Source organism: Dryobates pubescens, chromosome 4, assembly GCF_014839835.1.
Source record: "Dryobates pubescens isolate bDryPub1 chromosome 4, bDryPub1.pri, whole genome shotgun sequence".
Taxonomy (NCBI): Eukaryota; Metazoa; Chordata; class Aves; order Piciformes; family Picidae; genus Dryobates; species Dryobates pubescens.
This window is the reverse complement of record NC_071615.1, coordinates 44,692,349-44,714,735: the sequence shown is the minus strand read 5'-3', so window position 1 is coordinate 44,714,735 and position 22,387 is coordinate 44,692,349. Positions and strand designations below refer to the sequence as shown.

The window sequence follows — 22,387 nt, the reverse complement described above, 5'->3', positions numbered from 1 at the left end:
TCCTTTTGACCAGGCTCCTGCAGGGAGGCTCCTGGCATACGTGCTGTCACCATTACCCTTGCACAGATACCAGTCTGTCACTTGCACAGGTATCAGTCTGTCGCTTGTGATATTAACTTCTCACTAGGGAACAAAGGACGGAGACCAAACTGCAGGGAGTCCACAACTTCAGGCAGATGCCATTTCCCAACCATGTGCACAGCATGATTTCTCCTGTCCCATAACAGTCAGGAGACAGGCAGTGTGTTTCTGACAGAAAGCCACTTCAGAAAATGTAGCCCTCAGCATGAGCTACAGCATCTCTAGTTAAAGATGCCCAGCTCTTAATCCTAGTTGCTTATTATTCCCTTCACATATTCAACTCAAAGGAGCTCCACTTCTTGCTTGAGGCCTTAAAGATTTCTGCAGAAAGATTTTATATGCTTCAAAGAAATGCACATTCATGATCTGTTATTTTCAGTGTGGAGGGGACAAGCCAGACATGAGAAGCAGCAAAGCAAAGGAATTTTCAAGCTACTTCATCGAGCTGACCATTGCCCAAATCATGTTGGTTGGGAGCCCTAGGGTTAGCACAGCTCCTCCTCCTCTAGGAGGAAAGTGCATACTGGATGGGTACTACAAGTCACAGCTATGCTGTTTAAATTTTTGTGGGCAGTATGCAACTAGTGTCATATGTACCAGTTTTACTAAGACTAGTATAAACACGTCTTGGATTTTAAGTGTAGCGGAAGGGGAATGTTTACTTTCTAAAATCTTTTAAATGGGATCAAACTACCACGGTTTCTGAAATGAAGGATTTGGGTATCCTTGGGCAATCCCAATAACCACAGATTTCACCAAGGGCAATTAATTCCTATTTTAATTCTCAGTAGTGATGCAGTTTTATACCTTTTTTTTTTTTTTTTGCATAAACCCCAGATCACTTCTGGGAACTCTTTATGCAACTAAATCAAACGTTGCTCAGATCAAGTTTCCAATCAAACTAATCCACCACTAACATAATTTATAAGACTGACAACTCTCTGCAAATTGATGTAGCAGAACAAAATTTCCATTCTTTGTGCTAGTGGTAGTCATGCTAAATGTTAGTAAGCAGGTTTTGGATAGCAAGCATGGATTTTCAGGTTTTTTATTGTCCTTAGACATTCAAAAGTATTTAGGAAAAGTGGTTTCTTAACAGGAGATAAGGTAAGGCTCAAACAAATATTTGGACCAAGTTAGCCAAATAGGCATAGATAAGATTATTTCTTGCATAGTAAAAGTGTATGGAATAAAGGAGGAAAAAGAAATCCCACCAAAATCACAGAAAAAACCCAAACCCACACGCACAAACGTGCACTTGCAGACATCTGACCAAGAAAGCTGGAGCTCTTCAGATTGTTAGCTGTTACTATTGCCTACCACTGCCTCTTGTTTAATGTAGTACTCAGAGAGAGTCCAGATTTTGTACACATCCAGATATTAATGTTTTGGCAGGATTTTTTAATTTAAGAGAATTCCTAGAAGATGAAGTTAGAGCAATATCTATTACAAAACCCCACATGCATGGTTTTCTTTCTGACATACACACACACTGCACACCAACACCAGCTTCAGAGCAGCTGCACATGTCCATCAGATGGAAAGGAGTTCAGCTCTTTGCCCACCCTTATCCTGGGTATCTCCTGGCTGCTATGCTGGCAGCCAAAACAAAGTTCACGCTTAACCTCATGCTAAAGAGCCTCTGTTAACAGTCGGGGAACACAGTCCATCCTCTTTACATATAGGCAGCACATAAAGCAGACTTTAGTCAAATCCAATAATGATGTTAGGTATTTTGGGAAGGAAAAAAAGGAAAAGAAAAAAAAAAGGGCAAGAAGTTGGCAGAGTGAGGCACATGTCATACTTTGGTGTATAGTGGAGTTCTGTCAGAAGCCAGACATATTAAAAATATTTACATAATTTAAAATAATTTGTACAGGTCTAGTAAAGTCTATTTTGGGCTTTAATAAAAGTTTAAACATTTGCAAGATTCCCACTGGACTTCATGTGTAACCTTGGAATTTGAGGGCAGTATTGAGGATATGCCATTAGTAAACTTTTCATACTAGCACGAGTGTGAACTGAAATGCCAGGATAAAAAAATATAACAATATTTCTTGTGACTTGAAAACAGCCCTGCACTCTGTATGTATTTCCAGATGGGAAACTAAAAATGTATTCTGCATTTGCACATGTATACTTAAGAGGTGGCTTTTAGTCTAATTTAAACATTCCAGAATAATGTGGTTTAAATATAACAACATGAATCATCCATCAGTTTCAAAGGCATATCTGGCAATTTTTCATTGTGAATCGTTAGGGACAGGTACCAATAAGTGTCACCGACTGATGCAGGGGAATCAAAAACTCCTGGTGAGGGCTTGGTATGATGAATCAATTACAAAAATCTCCTGACATTCTTCTGGGGCTTAGAGAAAAGTAAACTGAATTTAAATATTATGTAATGAACACCAATAGGAAGCAGAGTTGAGAATTTAAGTCAGAAAATGTCATGTGAGATATTGGAAGAGCTGGCAACGCTTCAACGTGCAAAACAACAAAAAAACAAAGGGGGAAATGTGTAGTGCATTCTAAATAAAAGGATACCATTTAAGCCAAAAGCCCAAAGCAACAGAATGCTTACCTGCCAGGATCAAACTGTGAAAGGGCCTGAGTTTGCTTAAAGGAAAATTCTGAGATTCAGAAGTATGAACTAGGTCCTCAGTAGATGCAAAACCCATACGGTTCCTTTGAAGTCAATGACTTTACCCAGATATGTAGCAGCTGAGGACAAGGTTAAACTGTAAAAGTAATCTTTGTTGGTATCAGAAATGTTGCTTCTGTTTTTTCTCAGGCTACAGTGTGAAATTCTCTTTTAAGCTGCTTATGGGTCTCGTTTGGGCTTTGAATACTTATTTTGGAAAACTGGGGGAGAGGTGGAAGATGGCTATTTTGTTTTAAATCATTTTCAGTAATCTGAAAACCAAAGCTCCAACAATCCTGGATGCTATTTTTCTATTTTACAAAAGCATGCTTTCTTTCTTTTTTCCCTTCCCTTCCCTTCCCTTCCCTTCCCTTCCCTTCCCTTCCCTTCCCTTCCCTTCCCTTCCCTTCCCTTCCCTTCCCTTCCCTTCCCTTCCCTTCCCTTCCCTTCCCTTCCCTTCCCTTCCCTTCCCTTCCCTTCCCTTCCCTTCCCTTCCCTTCCCTTCCCTTCCCTTCCCTTCCCTTCCCTTCCCTTCCCTTCCCTTCCCTTCCCTTCCCTTCCCTTCCCTTCCCTTCCCTTCCCCTCCCCTCCCCTCCTCTCCCCTCCCCTCCTCTTTTTTTCCTTTTATTTTCTTTTTCAACAACAGAGTTTTAAAACCAAGCTATCCTGAATGAAAACACAATATAACTAAAGTACCAATCCTAAACTCGAGTAGTTTGATGCTGATACTGTTACTAAATAAAAAAATAGGATGCTATCTTAAAATAAATTTTTTAGGACATTTTCAATATGGTAACGAGTTGGTTTCAATATGACTCTAATATTATACAAAAGAAGAAGAAATAGCACATCCATGACTAGAAGAGGGAGGTTTTGCATAGATTAAATTCTATTCCTAAAAGACTGACAATATTTTAGTGAAATCTTTAAAGTTCATCTTTAGCTGTTCCAAGTCCACATTCCCTCTGCCTCTCCAATACTAATGGGAGCTTACTACAGTTATATTAAGTATTTTGCTGTCTTTCTTGTCATGTAAGTCACTTAAAATGTGGCAAACTATCTAAAGCAGAGTAACTTGGAGTGCCTACATTTCCAGAGAAATTGCAATTTGCATGTGAGCAAGAAGCTGTGAGTAAAGACTGCTTAGGTCCCCTGGGGAGTCAGGTATGGTGGGCAATGGTACTAGTAAAGGGAGGATACATGACCAGCTACTTTGCATCCCATGCAGCCTGACTACAGAGCACGTCTGAGAAGACTGTTCATAACATTTCATCTTCTAAAATCTCAGATAAACATTACTGACCAGCAATTTGCTAGTAAAAACCACAAGCAAGTTTACTGCCTAAGTGTTTCCAGGGTGGGAGACCCAGCCTGGAACCAGTTTTTAAATTACCTCCTTGATAATTCCCTGAACATAAATAAGAGAAATTGCACTAATGAACATCTGGAAGACAATATTTAACCTTCCCGCTGCTAAAAAGTGTCATTGGCCATATCTGACAGAAGAAACAACAAATACTGTGAGCATTTCCTCAGAGTGAGCACAGCTTGCAGCAGTATTTCAAATATGCCTCTGATCTTAGAAGGAGCTCTACAGGGGTATTTGTTAGTCCTAGTTTGGATATGGTTGACATTATGTGAAAGTAAGTGCTCTCCTGAGATTTCAGTGAAAGCCACAGTGCCAGGGATGCTGATCTCACAAGGCTTCCATCATCTTGGATGACAGAAGTCTCAGAAGATCAGTTAATTTTTGTCATTCTGAGCCAAAATCTCATCAGTAAAGTTCAGTAAATTTCAGGGGCACCACATCCAAACACAAGCCATCACCTTCGTTTGGATGTGAATCCTGACTCTGAGCCTGCACCCTCTGTAATACTCAGAAGGTTTATTCTTTCATCAGCCCTACAAATCCACTGTGTTTCAACAATTGCACTGGTACCACCAATATTAATAATTAATACAAACTTAAAAAAACCCAACCACATACACATCAATTCTGCTCAGACAGAATTTGTGTTTTCTGGAAATGGCAGCCAGAAATTCTTCTGTGCTTGTTTCAGCTCTTCCACTGACAAATTGTGTGGCCTCCAGTGAGTCACTTCATTTTTCTCTCAGTTCAACAGTCTGAAATTATTTATCTCACAGGAACTCTATCATAATTAATAAACTGCTTCATTAGCTACTGCACAGTTTTTTCTGAAAACGCTTTTTAAGCCTGTCCATAAAGAAGAGATTTATTGCCATAAGACTTTTGCTTCCAGCTCTTGTGTCCTTGGTGCTTAAAATATGGAGCTGGTAAAGTGTGTAACACCATCCCCTCCGCCCTCAAGCCCCGTCACCTGTCATGAGATGCACTCGTACCCCCCCAAGCAAATGCTGGGCTTAATGTGCAATGGCCTGAAGTGCAAAACAGCTGCCATTATTCATGGCTTTTGCAAAAAATCTTGGAAAGTGAAAGCTGTACATATTCCAAGTGAAAGACTGAAATATATCTATGCAAAGCAGAACTTCCCTGTAACGCAACCTGGGTTTTATTTTCATAATTTCCTTTATTTTGTTACCAAGAAGACTTGCTTTTACTTGCAGCAGCTCAAACTGACACACAGCATTACACAAACAAACCCTTTTTTGCTGGAAGAGAGGGTTTGGCACCCAACAAGTCACCCTCACATATACAGATGCATCTGCCTTAAGTTTCAAAACCTTGCAACACACAAAAGGCAGAAGTTCATGTGTTGGGCTAGCTAGCTACAGCAAGCAAATATTAATATTGTATTTCAGTTATTGCTATGGTTACAAAATCAGGGTGGACACTGGAGGGAAAAGGAGAAAGAGAAACAAATCTAGTTAGATGGCAAATCCTCTGAGGAAAGAGAGGGTGGTGGAGAAACAGAGGGAACGAGAAAGGGTGAGGGCTGGTGGGTGGAGGAGAAAGCGAGGTCATTTTAACACGCAGCTGATTCGAGGCAAAGAAAATAATGAAAAGTCCAAGTTCTTCTAGGGAAATAGTGGTGATAAGATCACCAGGGGATAAAGTGACACAAAGAATGAAAAATGCAAAGAATTGATACAACTCGTGTCTGCAAAGCAGTTTGCATGCACTCGGGAGAAGCGGGACCAAATATTCCACACATATTCGCAGCAGCTATGAGTAAGTGACCAGGCTTGCTTCTCCACTGCAGACACTGAGCCACCGACAGCTTAGGAAGAATTAGTTCCTACCCAGTCTAGCTCACAATCCAGCACTTAGGCATGATGGGTACAAGGTCCTGTTTCCGTAAACAAAACGAAATATGACTAGCTTCACCCATCCTGATAATACCTTAATCCACACCAAGGCGTGCCGTCTGCAGGCAAGGCTACTGCCCGGGGAGCATTTGAAAGCACAGATCAGGAGCACGCTGACAGGTTCGCTTTGGGGTCTTTAAAACGCAAGCACAAATGCAACAGGAGATACAATTTCAGAACAGTGAGCTCTGTCAATGGTAGCAGAAGCACCAAGTGTTTTAACTCTTTAACAGTCCTTTCCCTGGAAACATTTCCTAGTTACTGACACAGAAAAGTTTGTCACAACTCTCTTTATTTTTAATTGAAAGGCTTCACTTTGCCCATTTACTTTTTTTAAATGCTGTTTTTGCTGCTTTCTTGTGAGGGACAAGATGAGCAACTGCTGTTGAAAGCTCTGCAGAGATGTGACTTTTTTTTTCCTGCTCAGTTGTCCAGAATCTGTATGAAGAAAAGCCTTCTGGCTCTGAAGCAATGTGTGTAGCTTTACTGTAGTGACTCCTTTCCCTGACACCTTGATATGTGTCCTGGTTTTAGTTAGAACAGAACTAATTCTGCCCAGATATTTGACAACAGGAAAACACAAACTTCAAACCACTTATTATATTTAGCAAAATATCTAAATGTTAGATAGCTAAACCTAGAGCTTCAGGGGTTCTCATCCTGCCTGGACTGCCTATGCCAGCCTCTTGCTTGATACCAGTAGGGAAGTCTTGCAGAGCTGGGCCTAGAGACGGTACTCAGCTTGACGTCCTTCCCAAGGCCACCAGCTTGCCAGGATGCCACTGCCGTTAGGGTAGTGCTCTTGTTTGTGCATCTGAGGGCTGCTGCAGTAGTGGAACCAAGTACCAAACTGGGGCTGAAGGCAAGAACTTAATCCAGACATTTCTCCCTTTGCAACAGTTGCACCATCACAGGTCTCAGGCACAGAAACGTCCCTCGTTTGTAAAACGAGACGCAGCAGCAGAAGATCCCATTCAAACTAGACCCAAATCTGCACCTGAAGAAAGCCATCCACCGCTCCTTCTTGGCTCATGTGCTGCCATGGTCTAGTTGGTTAGTTAGGGCTGGGTGATTGGTTGGACTTGATGATTTTGCCTGCTTGATTCTGTGATTTTTTTTCCTCCACCCAAGCAAGCTCTGTGATTTCTGGAGAAAGCGAGCAGTGCCTGTCTGACAGGCACACAAAACGTCCCCGCAGCCAGTCCTGCCTTTCTGCCGGGATGGAGAGCTGAGCAATGCTTGGACTGGGATCTCCACAGCAACCAGCAGGATCTGGACCCTTACCTCTCATTAAGTCAAATAAAAATTAGTGCTGATGACAACTGACTAACTGCAGTTTCTTTCACCTCTTCTCCTCAGCCAAAGCTGTGCAGCATTCTTAGGTAAATTATGAGGTTCAGTTAATATGGATATTTCACCATTACAATTAGAAACACGCTCATTACTGGTTTATTACTTTACTTTTCTGGTTATTTTCTCCCTCTTACATCTGATAGACACTTTCAAATTAACTTTCTTATTATTACTGTGCAATCTAGTAATGAGTACAAGGCAAAAACAATAGCCCACAATCCTACATACTTCTGATATGGAAATCATTTGTTTCCTTTTTAGAGAACTATACAGATTCTGTCAGGCGTAGCCAAGTCACACACACTACATTTCACTTAAATTTTATGAAACTATGTATCCAGCAAGAGGTAGAAGGAGAGGGTAAAAGGAAAAATTAACAAGTCAAATTGAAATCTGTATTTTTAAGTTATTTTCATTGCCAGCCCAATTTTATACCTCCTTTCAGAGCTCATAAATCTCTACAGGTAAAGACCAGTGCCGTGCAAAAATCAGACAGAGAGGCATCAGCTCCACTGAAAGGACCTGCTGTCATTCAGCCTTCCAGCATTTCAGTTCACCCTATCTATCTTTCACTCTGGTAATCCACCTGGTATAGCACTTCCGAGTTACAAAGCCTTGAATACCCTGAAACTGCACAATCAAACTGCACGTAAGTAGCATATTAAGGCTAAAGGCACTGCCAGCAATTGTGAGTTCATAATATTCCCAGCCTCCTGAACCACATGTTAATATGCTACACGTGCTATTCTGCATGCTTTTACCATGTACACTTAGAGCTATATGTTTCCTCCACTTGCCAACGCAATATATTTTAATACAAAATCAATGTGTGTTTTTGGTGGGCTGCATAAAGGTTTTATCCACTCAGCTCTGAACCTACAAAGAATGCAGTAGTGATTTAGAAGTTCTCTCATTCGTTTGCTAGGACAGTTTTAAAGCATTAGGTGATAATCTAATTGAGGTATGCTGTGAGGGAAAACTGAGATTGTTGTGATAAATTAGAATCATAGAATTGTTAGGGTTGGAAAGGACCTCAAGGATCATCTAGTTTCAACCCCCCTGCCATTGGCAGGGACACCTCACACTAGATCATGTTGCTCAGAGCCACATCCAGCCTGGCCTTAAAAACCTCCAGAGATGAGGCTTCTACCACCTCCCTGGGCAACCTGTTCCAGTGTCTCACCACCCTCATGGGGAAGAACTTCTTCCTGATATCCAATCTGAATCTCCCCAGTTCCAGTTTTGTTCCATTCCCCCTAGTCCTAGCGTAGATGAATCTGCCTAGAGTCCAACTCATACATTCTTCATAGAGTGAGGCCAGAGAAAGAGTACATAAGCCATAGTGAGTGCACCAGCAGTAATACCATTAGCATAATCTGGGGAAATCTGAAATACCTTCCTAATGCAGGATGCTATCCAGTAAGGTACTGAGCACCCTCATTTCTGTCTTTTTTCTTAAGAAGTTGTCAGAGTAGGCAAAGTCTCATGCTTTGAGCACAAAGCAAAGTGAAATAATTAACAATAAGAACAAACATGCCTGTAATAAATCTGATTCAGATTTTAAATTCATTAATTTACAGGTGAGAAATAATTTTAATCTGAATATTTCCTACATTTTTCCCCACGTTGAGTCCATGCAGAGTATTGTTAATAGATTCATACTTCTCAAAGCGGTGGCTAAGCAAAGAGGGTTTTGCATTAAATGTGTGCTCAAATAGAAGTGAATTATAAGGCTAGAATATTTGAAATGAAGTATAACACTAGAATATTTTTTTACAAACTCTGCATTTGAAAGGAAGAAAGTTCTTGAAGATCTGAGTTATGCCTCTTACTCTTAAAAGTTAATACATGTAGATATTTTTCCACCTCTGCAAGAGTGGCAGAAAGCCCCTGAGAAGTAAAGGCGCTGCTTGTTCTCTGCACTATGTTTGGGAATCAAAAGAAATTTCTGTCTGGAAGAACTGTGCCTCAATACATTAGGTGTAGGGACAAAACTTTACAAAGAAGTTAATTTTTATTCATGTCCAGCTCTTAATGCACAGAATTATCCCCACATGCACCAATAATTTAACCTTGTTCTTAAGTAGCCTCACACTTGCAGTAAAAGAAAAAAATAAAAACAGGCTGGGGGCGTGGGGGGAGAGTAAACTACAGAACCTTTAGTCCCTAAAACAGATGCCAGTTTTAGATTTATTCAGCCAAGGATTATTTAGCTTGGCTCTGCTCTGCTTGTGTTTAAAAAACGCTTGCCTATTCCAAAAAGTTTTTAACAAGGTCTGCTGCAGATGCCGTTGCCATTTGGCATGTCACCGTCACTGTGTGGTGCAGCAGAGAGAGAACTCTTGACCACAGGTTTTCCTTGGCTGAGGGAGCCAGGGTTTTTTGGCTATCACTCTTCTTCTGGCCAACTGGTGGCGTGTTTACAGAGTGTGGTTTTAGTCGGGGTGTTAACAGAGGTTGGGTTAACAGCCTAACCCAGACCAACAGTGAGGCAAAGGCGTGACCTATCAAACCTACGAAAACGGAGATAGAAGAAGCTTGAATCTGTTGCTGCTCTTAACCCCAGAGTCTCTTGCATGTGCCATACCTACAGACAAGAAGATATTTTTCTTTGCCTCGGGACAGATGACAACAACTTTAAACGCTGTACCAGTCATGCAAAGTAGAAATATATAAAAACATGTGGTTGCTTAATCTTTGTCGGCTTGATTTCATTCTCTCACTCATGACAAATTTACCTTGGCGAAATGCCACTGAAAGAAGCTCAGTGAAGTTACTCCTGGTTTCCACTGCGATGAGATATCTTAAGAGGATAAAACCCTTCAGAGGTAAACTGCAAGCTTCTGGCCTTGTATTTCCACTAGTCAGCAAATGGCAGCCCTGAAACTCAAAAACCTGAGCTGTTTCTACATTGATGAACTTGGTTCCAGGGATATTAGTGCTGAATACCTCCATGAGACTGCATATAAAGCTGGGGAAAACTTACAAATGCCCACTTGTAGTTTAGTTTATCTACATTAATCTTCTAGCAGTATGTATACCTGAAAAGCTTTGACCAAAGCCTTGACCTTGAAAGGCATACAGCTTTTTGACAGCAACACCTTTGTTGCACTCAAGCAAAATATAATGTCCCAGTGTCATATACATTGTTCAGTTTGCTTTCCTAACGCTGCCATTAACCTGAAACACCATGCACCTACCTGGAAAAAAACAAAGACTACATAGACTCCCTACACATCAGACACTTCATTGACTATTTTCTTTAAGCCAAGCTGTGGAGCACAAACCCTATCAGAGAAACAGCCAGACCATTTACTTAAATCCCACTAATCTGCACCAAAATCCTATTGAACACAGTACAGATCACTCAGCCTTCACTTCACTTTCCTATCACCAAGAGCTCAGCTAGGAACATCTTGAAAGTTCATAGACACAAAGGCAATTTACCGCAGCGTATTAAAAAAGAGCATAACATATGACTAAGAATGAAGTAAGCAGTGTCTGGCTGCATCCCCCACTGTCTGGGTAAACCAGTATGCAAGAGCAATACAAGAAAAGTAAATAATATAATTTTTTCTCTCTCTCTTCTTACCATTTTGGCTTCTGAATGCATTGGGGGGACTTGAGGTGAAGCACACGGATTATTGAGGTTTGGCCCCTGCATCCCCATGATGTTGGAGTTCATTGACATTTGTCGCTCCATCTTTTCAAAGGAAAAAGAAGAAAAGGAAAAAAAAAAAAGTTTGGAAACATCTAGAGACATTTGCAAGAATTTATGCTTGGTTTCTATTTGAATGGACTCGGCTTTATTTCTTCAAGTCATGACTGGAAACATAATCTGTGCAGTGAATTGCATACGTGTGTGTGTGTGTGCGCGCGCACAGGCGTGTGTTTCGTCAGAATCGGCCCTGAAAATTCACAGCCCATCATAAAGAAAAAGGTCCTGTACTAAACAAATGTAGCAGCAGCAGCCACCCAGGTTTGTGCTTTTGTGTAATGATTTTTCCCCTTTCAGTATAACAACACTCGGAGTTAAGTGGTTTTAAAAGCATCACTGTATAAAGTTGTGGCTTCCCCTGTCAGTGTAGCCCTGCTTAGCTTGTTAAAAACACAAATAAAAGTCTACAATCCTGAATATATGGAAGATGAATGGGCTCTTTTTCCTTCCCTCAGGCTGCTCAAACAAGAAGAGTTTCCCATGTTTTGTAAGGGAAGCTTGCATGTACTGCAAAACACAAGGCAGACCTACTCCTGGCTATCCAGAGCCATTCCTGCAAGCTCATCCCACCTGACTGAGAGGGGCAGATAAAATTTTCAAACAAAACCTAATGGCAGTGAACAATCTCCCTAAAAAGAGGCAAGCCCTGTTATACCACTGGTCATTGGTAGGGGTGATAAGTAGGGTTATGGTGCTTCTTTCAAGCAGAGCAGAGTATCTTGCTTTGTTTTGGGCCAGTTCCCTGGCTTATACAAGAAAGAAGCTTCTGGATCCTCCTGAGCTCCCCCAAGCAGAGGAGCTATTTCTTGAGCCCTGTGGTGAGGTATTGACTCCCACCACCCATGAACCCATCAAGAACAGCTTGCTGGGCCTGGGGGAGAAGACTGCCTGCCAGCCAGGAGAAGCTACCTCTGCCATGGGGTGCTCTCCATGGGGCAGGAGGAGCTCCCATTGTCATCTGTTCTGCAGCCCTTTCAGGGAGGGCTGTAGCACAGGAGCTGCAGCTGGGGCAGCCAGTGCTGACAGGGTTTGTCTCGCCTCCCTGCTCATGATTCCAGGGCTCTCAGCAAGAGCACATCTGCTTGTCTGCAAGCAGAGATACCCAAAGGGGTCCCTGGCAGCCATCTGAAGCCCCTGAGCTTACACTGAAGCAGGATGTTTTTTCCATTTCAGGTTCCTTAAGAACATGCCAAAAAAAACTGTTGGGTTTTTTTTTTTCCCCTTTAACTTCCTGGTCATTATATCAGGGGACCCTTACTGGCAAGATACTAATTAATAACTTATTAGAGACTGATCAAAGAGCAGCCAAACTTGAATCTTTGTAGCCCTGTGGAATGACTCCTTTGCTCCAGCAAAGCCACAACAGACAGTGCTTTCCTCCTTCCCATGGTCGATTGCTCTCAGGTTGTCTTTCAAACTGAAATTAGCAGGAATTTCTCCTTTCTCAGTTCCCTCTTCCCTGTGCCATCCTTACTCAACTCCACCCCTCATCTGCCCAAATGTCTTATACTGAAAGGCTTGTTAAAATCATTGAAGAATTTGAAGCTGCAATTGCAAAGTACTCCTCATCTCCTAGAAGATGGGAAATAGTCCCATCTCTGCAGAAATAAGTGGAAGATGAACAGTAATCATGACCAAATTCTAATTAAATGCAAGTCACCAGGCAGGAAAAGTCAGCCACATTCTTTCTTGTTAGCTGGTTATCTCCCACACACAAGAGGATTACTTAGAGTTCACTGGCATAACTTAGGTGCTTTTCCAGTTTTGTCTGACTTTTGTTCCATCAAGATATACTGATCTCACCTACATGACCAAGTGTGAGAACCAGAAATTGTAGTCTCATGTAAACCATTCCTAATCACTCTCATGCTAATTAACGTGCCATTAACTGTCCCAGAAATACTCTTGTGCAAGATGAAGCAGTGAAAAAAAGCCCAGCTTCCTTAACTCAGTACACTTTGATATATTTTTTAGACAATCCAGCAGACCTTTGCCTTTGCATAGGCTGAATCAAGAAAAGAAAACAATCTTCTTCCCCTGAAAAACAAACAAACAAACCAACCAAAAAACTTACAGGCATGAGTACAGCAGAAGACCCAGGCATGGTAGGGTTGGGCAGGGTGCCAGGCATCGAGGCAGGCATAGGCTGTCTTTGTCGGTTGTGTAGGTGCAGTAGTGAAGACAGAGAACCTGGGACAGGCCTAGGAGAAAAGGAAAGAAAGCTGTCATGGGCTATGGAGACCAAAACAAGCCTTACCATGCCAGCCTTTGCTAGGCATAGGCAACTCTAGACAAGCAGGCACAGATAGGCTAATCCAGCATTTGTCCTCTCCTGCACAAATCAGTAGAACAGGAAGCTTTCAAGAAACAGATGAATCACTTTGCTATTTACCAGGTAAAGCACCATGAGGTAGTTTAGGCTGGGTGCCTCTTGCTGCTGCCACGCGGGGTGCACCTCTGGTGTCCCAAGGTTCCAGCCCTGGTGTCCCCAGGGTGGACACAGGAAGCTGTGTATTTCATTCCCATAATGTCCTGCTCCCTATAAATCTATCAGCAAGGTCTCACACTTCCTCTTTCTTCCCTCGCTGCTCTCATGGGAGATGGTCCCTATCTGGTAATGGAAGCGGAGTTAACTCAAGGCTTCTTGGGCCTGGCTAGCCCTAATGCCAGGAGGAGAAGGGTGAAGGGCAGTCTGGCCAGCTGAGATTAGTCTAACATTGGAGGGGGGGCAAGAAAGAGCACTGGGGGGTTTGGGTATACCCTCAGGTAGGGAGAAGGGAAATGCTAAGATGCTTCTGCGTATGCTGTAAGGGACTCTGTATGCTTTGGGGTCCTTTTGGTCACTATGATGGTAGCTTCTGTAAAACACTCACTGCTTTTCCATTTAAACTTTCCATCACTTCTGCAATCCATCTGTCTGAGTCTCATTTTTTCTGCCCTGGTGGGAGGCAAGGGAGAAGCGGCCTTCCAACCTGGTACACACCAGTATAGCTCACCTGGTAGATTGTGAATGTAAGCATAACAGCCAGTCTCAGGCTGTGCACCTCTGCATCTTACAGTGGCTAGCAAAGGATTTCTACAAACAAAGCAGGAACATTTCCTGGCATGCCATATAAGTGTGTTGCTATAAATTTGACCCTCATAGAACAAAAATATCTGGATGATAGCATTGAAGACTACGACAGAAGATTAAAACACTCTTAATTTTGGAATGCTATCACCTGTAAATAAACTACTCTGAGTATTTCATCTCACTCCTGTGAAACTCTACTAAGCATTCATTCCAAGGTGAAATTCCTGACTTTATCAGTTAACACCTCACCAGTGCACAGAAAACAGCAAAAAAAGAAAGAAAATTAGCAAAATTACATTCAGATTGAGTAGCTGTACAGGCAAAAAGTATGGACTATGAAAAAGAGTGAGTCACTTTGGCAAAGGGAGTTCAAAAGATTCAGAAGGATGTTCCAAGTGCAGCACAGGGGAAAGAGTGCATGTGAGAAAGCAGGTCCACTCAAAAAGAAGAATGGTCATGACATGAATGGATTAAGCAAAGCTGGGACTCCTCTTGGAAAACAATCTTTGAGAATGGGAGTTAGGAAAAGTAAATCTTTCATTATTTATTTAATTTTAGTTTTGGAGAAGGCATGAATGGCTTCAAGTCTGGGGAAATACAAGCTGTCATTTTTAAAAGCATGAATATAAGGAAGCTTTTTATATGCAGGGCCTTAGCAAGCACCGCTAGTAGAAGGCAGAATGTTACATTCTCACAGAGCAGGCTGTTCTGCACTATAGCACATGGATTTACACGAGAGAAGAGATGCCCCTAAAGTAATGAGAAGGACCAGAGAGAACGAGGTATAGTCCAGGAGCTTGTAGAGCCTCTGCAGGGGAGAGCATGGAAAGGGTCTTGAAGATGTTTGAATTTCTAAACATCAGGGTTGATTTCCAGTCTTGGCAGAAGCATCCTTTGCCTCAGTGACAAATCCACAAAGCCCCAGTACCGGGTTGGGCTGGTTAGGGAAGCAGAGTCATAACCTCAGAGCTGTAAGGGTGAGGACAGTCACTCCTCCCACTCGTTCCAAAGTGTGCTACAGCAAATTATGAGGGTTTACTTCTTGATCCCCCAACTGTAAGCAATACAGGCAACTAGAAATACATACACCCCCCCTCTAGTTGTAGCTTTTGTTTAGATCTAACTAACAAAAAGCAAACAAGACAAAAGTTGTGAGCAATGAATTTGACAAACATCCCACATGGATGACACCACATCCAGGCTCCCAAAGCAGAGTTGCCTACATCTGACCTACAAGTCTCATACTCTTGTGCCAACAACTCAGACCACCTAATTCCTTCTTTCCTAAAACTCCCTCCTATTTCCTATTCTTGGACTCTCAGTCCTTTAACACTCCATCCTTCAAGTCTCTTCCCTCTCCCCCCGAAGAAACATTTCTGTCCTAATAAATGCCATCTCCACGTCCTTGTCCTTCCCAGTCCCTTGTACCCAGAAACCTCTGCTCTCCCAGCCCTCTGCCCTCAGTTTCCCTTTCTTTAGCAGCTGCACATGACTGAACCTATCCTTTTGTCTCTGTTCTCCATGGAGAGAAAAAGGCTGTGTTTTGAGGGATGTTTAAAAGATCCTCCCAGACACACACAGGACTTATTCAGAAAGGAAAAAAAAAAAAACCAAACCCAAACCCCACACCTCAAAACAACAATAAATATGTCTCAGATACAGACAAGAAGATCATCCTACGCTTGCCTTGTTATCTGCTGATGGAAGAATATGATGCACTTCATATCTTCATACTCCTCTAGAGAAACTAAGGACAATGTCTCCCAAATACGTGGTATAACCCTGTGAGAAGGTGCAAGCAGTGCCATGAGGGAGCATGAATCAGCTTCTGCAATAGGAGACCCTGTAGTCAGCTCAGTGCAATGATAAGGCTGGAGAGCTGTGGAGGTGGTGTAAGTGGAATGGATGCAGTGCAGAAAAAGGGAGTGCAGAAAATATACTTTTATTGCACAGTCCCTGACCTATCTTACTCTCCACTTAAGACATAGCTGCTCCGTATAACAACACTCATTCACACAAGAGGAGGGTGGACAGGACAAGACAATTGTTAGGGCAGGATCAAAATGGCATGAAAATCAGATTCAGTAATCCTTTGAAAAGAAAAAAATGTGAGGAGATAAGAGGCTGAATATGAGAAGAATGATCACAGTTTGTTTGCCAGAACCTACGGTGAGCCCCACAAGCAGAGTCCTACTGGCCCATCCTCACGGCAACTTCAGCCCTGCAGAGCAGCAGAGAACAAGCTAAAACAGATCTTCTCTATCTCATACTTTGAAGTTTGTACAACAAAGACCAGATGGAAGGACTGAGACCCTCACATTGAGGATGGCTGAGGAGAAGAACTGTGTGCTTCAATCTCTGCCAGAGATGCACCCTGCTAGAAGAGTGGGCAGGGAGGAGCAAGAGGGGAAGGAGAAAGTGCTGGTGCACTCTCATGTCTGTCCTCAGATGAGACTGATGTGGTCATCTACCCACCCACTGGAGCTCTGGAGAACTCTGGATCCACCAGCTTAGAGACAGCCCATGGGAGCTGCACTAGCTAACAGGAGCCATGCATTCAATGAAAATATCCCTGGAGTTTTTCAGTGCAAACAAAGCAAAACAAGTATCAGGACAACAGCCCCCCCTGCCCCTTATTAATTCTGAGACTGCCCCACATATAGACTCTTTGTACAACTCACCAGTTTCATAATAAGCTTAGGTGTTAGGTTGTTTGACAGAAACTTACTTTGGCCTGACCTATGCAATTTGTGTAAGTGATCCTCAAGGGACTGCAAGGTTTGAGTTTTACTTATATGATCCAGAGCCAAAACATTTTTGAAAATTGCTTTAATGAGTCTGGGGACACAGGGCTTGGGGAAAAGGGAATTACTGGTATTTATTAAAATGGCAAGGAAGCTTCCTTGCTGTCCCCAGTTTCACCTTTAATGATGCTTTGCTTTGAGGGGCTGCAAATGCTTTACACTTAGCCGAAGGGAGAATAATCCTCAGCACCTCCGGTATTTTTCTTGCTACTCTCCTGCTAGTCTGTCCCAAAGCATGTTCTTTCAAAGAGCAGCAGAGCAGTCAGAGAAATCTTGTGCTTCAAAGCTGACCTTCTGTGCTGAGAAGTCTGTGCTGCTCCTGCCACCAATAGAAGTCCTACATAAAGCACAGCAGATTCCTCTTCCCATCAGGGAAGCTGACATTGACCAGTACCTATTTACACTTCTATTGCTTCCACGTTGAGTACAGGTCATTGATTACTGTGTCCTTATGCACACTTATTTGCACAGAGTTGAGGGAACGTGTATGGCACAGAACTATACAGGCTGAGATACTCTATTTGTCTAAGATATCTCCTGTTGTTCCAAGGATAACACAATCTCTGTTGTTGTTGCTTTCTATCCTGCATCAAAGACAGTCAGGGAGAGTTTATAATTGTTATTTTTAATGTTGGGCATATTGACTCCACTTCTCTGTTTGTAAATGAGGAGGTGCTGCCTGCAGCCTGCCAGTTAACATTGCTGACTGAGGGATTTTAATTCCTTGGCACCTGTGTTGCTAATTCTATAGGGTTGTTGGGCAAACACCCCACTGATAAAGGACAGATAAGGTAGAGAACTGGCAAGTGTTCTGTCTGTGGTGTTTTCCCCAAATTTAAGAATTGGCATTGTGTTCCAGCAGGAGCCTGCTGTTGGACATACTGAGCTCTCTGCTAGAATTTGCACACTGTCTCTTTGGGTGTAGGTGGCCTGGATGAATAGCATCACACCTTGAGTACTGTGTCCAGTTCTGGGCCCTTCAGTTTAAGAAAGACATTGAGTTGCTTGAACATGTCCAGAGAAGGGCAACAAAGCTGGTGAGGGGTTTGGAGCACAAGCCCTGTGAGGAGCAGCTGAGGGAGCTGGGGGTGTTTAGTCTGGAGAAGAGGAAGCTCAGGGGAGACCTTATTGCCATTTACAACTACCTGAAGGGAGGGAGGTTGTAGCCAGGTGGGGGGTCACTCTCTTCTAGGCAACTAGCACCAGGAGAAGAGGACACAGTCTCGAGCTGTGCCAGGGGAGGTTTAGGCTGGATGTTAGGAAGAAATTCTTCACAGAAAGAGTGATTGGCCATTGGAACAGGCTGCCTAGGGAGGTGGTGGAGTCACCATCACTTAGTGCCATGGTTTAGTTGATTAGATGGTGTTGGGTGATAGGTTGGACTTGATCATCTCAAAGGTCTTTTCAGAGCTGGTTAATTCTATATTCTGTACTGTGTCACGGCGGCTCAGTACAACCCCACGCGTTAGCCGAGCTGCTGTAAGTAACTGGCCAGGCTGGCTGCCCTCCCTCGGCACGGTTGGTGGTGCTAGCACCATGAGTCATCCCTCCTAACATTTAAACAGCTGGGCGGTACCCTGCTAAGCCATGGTGACTCAATCGTGTTCCACCACACGACTGTGCCCAACGATTAACGATAACCCCGCTCGTGTAATCAAATATCCACGATGCATTCTTTGCTGTGTGCCTTCTTGATTAATACCATATTCTGTCTGCTATGATGCAACACCTACCTGACCCAGTTTTCTGAGTTGTCTGATGACTAAATGCTACATTCATCTACTAGAAGTTCAGGCTTTCCTTCACTTATAGTCTTCAAGGCCAGATTATGCAGACAACAATTTGCTGCTGAGGTCTCATGGGATTAAGTTCATACTGACCTAGACCATTCAGAGCCTCGTGCAGAAGGACTGATGCTGTTTAAACCACCACTGCAGTACATTTTCTATGATGGAAAAGCACTCCAGGTCAGTGGATCTTATGACTTCTCTCCTGCTCCATGTAAGATGCAAGATGAGCAAGAATACTTACACCACAGCCCAGTTTGTTCTACTTTAGTTGGCTCTGGTGTGGAACAAGTAAAGCCATAAGTATATGGAGTTGCACTGGAGCAAAGGAACTCATGTCCTGACTTTCTACAGCCTCCAGACCTAGCTGGCTCACACAGGAGCAGCCCACAGGTGGGTGGTTGTGCTGTGGCCTTTCACTGTTAGGTCAGCACTGGCTCAGGGATTTCTGCATCACCCTGCAGTTATGCAACCCAGACTTGTCAAGACTTTCATACTTTGTATATTTATTTATGTACATCTATGTATATAGATGGATATTCATAGATCGATCTTACAGTAGTGCCTAGGAGTCATGGTTTAAACAATGTAGGTGAGTTCCTGCCCCAAATATCTTATAGACCAAGGACAAAATGAGGGATGATGAGCTTCCTAAGCAATAGGAAGCCATGAGTGAACGAAGTAGCAATGATTCCAGTATGATCAATGCAATGAGAAGCAACCACTGCGTACCAGCAGCCTGAAACCTTTCAAGGTTCCTTTCAAGGTTTCTTCCCCTGTACTGCACTCTGGTGAGAGTCCACCTGAAGTACTGCATCCAGTTCTGGAGCCCCTGATACAAGAAGGATCTGAACATGCTGGAGCATGTCCAGAGAAGGGCCATGAGGATGATCAGAGGGCTGGAACACCTCCCCTATGGAGACAGACGGAGGGAATTGGGGCTGTTCGGTCTGCAGAAGAGAAGGTTCCAAGGATACCTTATTGTAGCCATCCAGTATCTTATGGGGGCTACAAGAAAGCTGGGGAGGTGTCAGGTAGTGATAGGACTAGGGGGAATGGAAAAAAACAAGAACTACGTGGTTTCAGATTGGATGTTAGGAAGAAGTTCTTCACCATGAGGGTGGTGAGACACTGGAACAGGTTGTCCAGGGAGGTGGTGGAAGGCTCCCATCCCTAGAGGCTTATAAGGCCAGGCTGGATGTAGCCCTGAGTGACCTGAGGTAGTGTGAGGTGTCCCTGTCCATGGCAGGGGGGTTGGAACTAAATGATCCTGAACGTCCCTTCCAACCCTAACAATTCTATGATTCTAATGTATGCCAGTATGTGCATGTGGTCTGTGTGGTTTTCAGGCTGAAGCATCCAAGTAGCCTACCATGCTGAGAAGGAGTACAGCTGGCTATGGTCTGCCCTCTGAATGTCTCCTGGCCAAGCAGGTATTGTTGCAATTAAACTTTTCGCTGCTAAAAAGTCATTTCACTGGAGCATGGGGCTCTGCAGAGCAGCTGCAAACTGCTTCCACAGCAGCTACTGAGGCCAGAGCATCTGACCCAAGTGTTGTCTTTGGCCTTCAATATTTGAAAAATTCAGCTGGAGGGCAAAGATGTGGAGAGGATGTTTTAACCTGAGAAAAGCTCACTGACTGGAGAGGCTGCATCACTTCCTGCTGGCCTGCTGTTTGAACGAGAGTGCCGTTATTTAAGCCTATCAGTCCAACTATAACTTTCCTCATTTATGGTCCATTTATTGAGCTGTTTCCTCCCCTCTGAAAGTAGGGCAGTTCCTGCCTAGTTTCAATTTATTCATTTGTCATTCAGAGGAGGAAAGAAAAAACAAACACAAAGGAAGGCAACAACAAAGCATCAGACAAGTACTTAGAATACCTCACATAGTTGCAGAGACCTCACCTGACCTGCTGTATCCCATGTTTAATGTTTTAATCACAGCATCACCACAGAGCCAAGCTTTCCAAGGAGTGGGAGGTTTGTGTAGCCAGGTTTTTTTCAGAGAGCCAAACCATATATTCACAGGGGAAAAGAAAACTGGCACCTAAAATTAATGGCTCTCTGCCAACCTAGTAAAGATCCCTGTTTGTATTTCTCAGACAATTCAGACATCTGTATGATGGGGGTAGATTATTATTATCAGTAGCAGACATTTACACTGTGGTGGTGCCCGAAGGTCCCAATCAGGACCGGGGACCCCATTGAGCCTGGCACTGTACAAACACAGATAAGAGACAATTCTTGCACAGTGTGTTTACAATCTAGAGATACAAAACAGATGAAAATAAGATGGAGACAGAACACACAAGCAAATAAATATACTGAAAAACTGGAGACAGTTTAGGGGCACTCCTCTGGTTGCTTTTTTGTTTCTTTGTATGGTTTTTATCTAACTTGTATGCTCAGAAATTACAGGATTGAGGAAGTTTGCAAGAGGAAGGGAGTAACTAAGATTGAGACACAGGAGAGGCAATACTCTAGAGAGGGAAAACTGTGGCTAGTAAGTTAGAAGATTAGACAAATCTATGATTTCTGTAGAGGTTTTAGAACAGAGTGCACAGATTTTTTAATAGATGTACTACCTTAAGGTAATTTCCCAGTGTTGGACAAGAAGAGATTTCAGCTTGGGAAAGAGAAATCAGCTGATGGTAAAGACACTGGCAAAGTGAAAGTGATGCTTGACACTGTAATGAGAAACTGAAGGGCTTAGATAAGATAAGGCTAAGCTGCAAAAAGTCTTAAAGACAAGAAGCTTGATTCAGGAGTGAAGGGAAAGCCCATGTAAGTGTTTGAGGAGAGCTGGCACCATTACGATAAGCTACACATTGGCACAAAGGCAGAAGGAATTCAACAATAAGCAGCACAAAAGGAAGAAGTAGCATATGGATATGAAATGATGCAAAGTCAGAAGCAAGCAAAGAGACAATGCTTCTCAATTCACATACCCCGTGATGGCATGTGAGAAGCTTTTCCCTGGGAACAAAGCAGCTCCATCAGAAATACATTCTTGCTCATTTTAATTCACTCAAGGGGAAGAATAAATAACAACAACAAGGACAGGGAATGGATATATGTACAGTAAAACACTGGAAACCTGTGGAAAAATGTCTCCAAAATTTGTTAAGAATTCTGTGCTTTTCAACTGAGCTTGCAGGAGAAAAGTCCCACAAATCAGCAGCTCCACTGCTGTAATGCATTTAGTGGCCAAACTCTATTTAAAGATTTAGTCAATGATAAATCTTGCCTTTAGAAACTCCAATTGTGCTAATGCCACCTATATTTCCTGAACACATGTTTAAGGAACCTCTGCAAATTCAGCATAAGCACAAGGACCAGCAGGTCCTTGGAAGCCTCACAGAACCCATTAACATTTGCCTTTTGGCTCTTACAGGTCTTAGAAACTGCTGGTTTCAATCTTTCCTTCCCTCTAAATATTTCACTGGGTCTTACTGCCTGACCCATTACAAGAAAAATAAGAAAAGCAAGAATGGTTTCTTAGACTTTAACCTCCTCAGAGAAGTTTATGTTCTGCACAGTGTTATGCACACAGCTGGAACTCACAAATGATACATGAAGGATAATGGCGTAGTTAAAGCAAAACAAGGAAACACTGCAAAAGGCAGGTTCAAGGGATTAC

The 22,387-nt window shown here is 42.9% G+C and overlaps 1 protein-coding gene across 2 annotated transcripts in view; it reads right to left on the bottom strand.

The window, feature by feature from the left end:
• The window catches only part of CREB5 (cAMP responsive element binding protein 5), a 280,457-nt gene that overhangs the window by 64,553 nt on the left and 193,517 nt on the right, over positions 1-22,387 (bottom strand). For both annotated transcript variants that reach the window (XM_009908587.2, XM_054161205.1), the window contains 2 exons: positions 13,159-13,285; positions 10,959-11,069 (listed from right to left, as the gene is read on the bottom strand). In XM_009908587.2, coding sequence (XP_009906889.2) covers positions 10,959-11,069; positions 13,159-13,285 — 238 coding nt within the window. The remainder of the gene's footprint in view (positions 1-10,958; positions 11,070-13,158; positions 13,286-22,387) is intronic.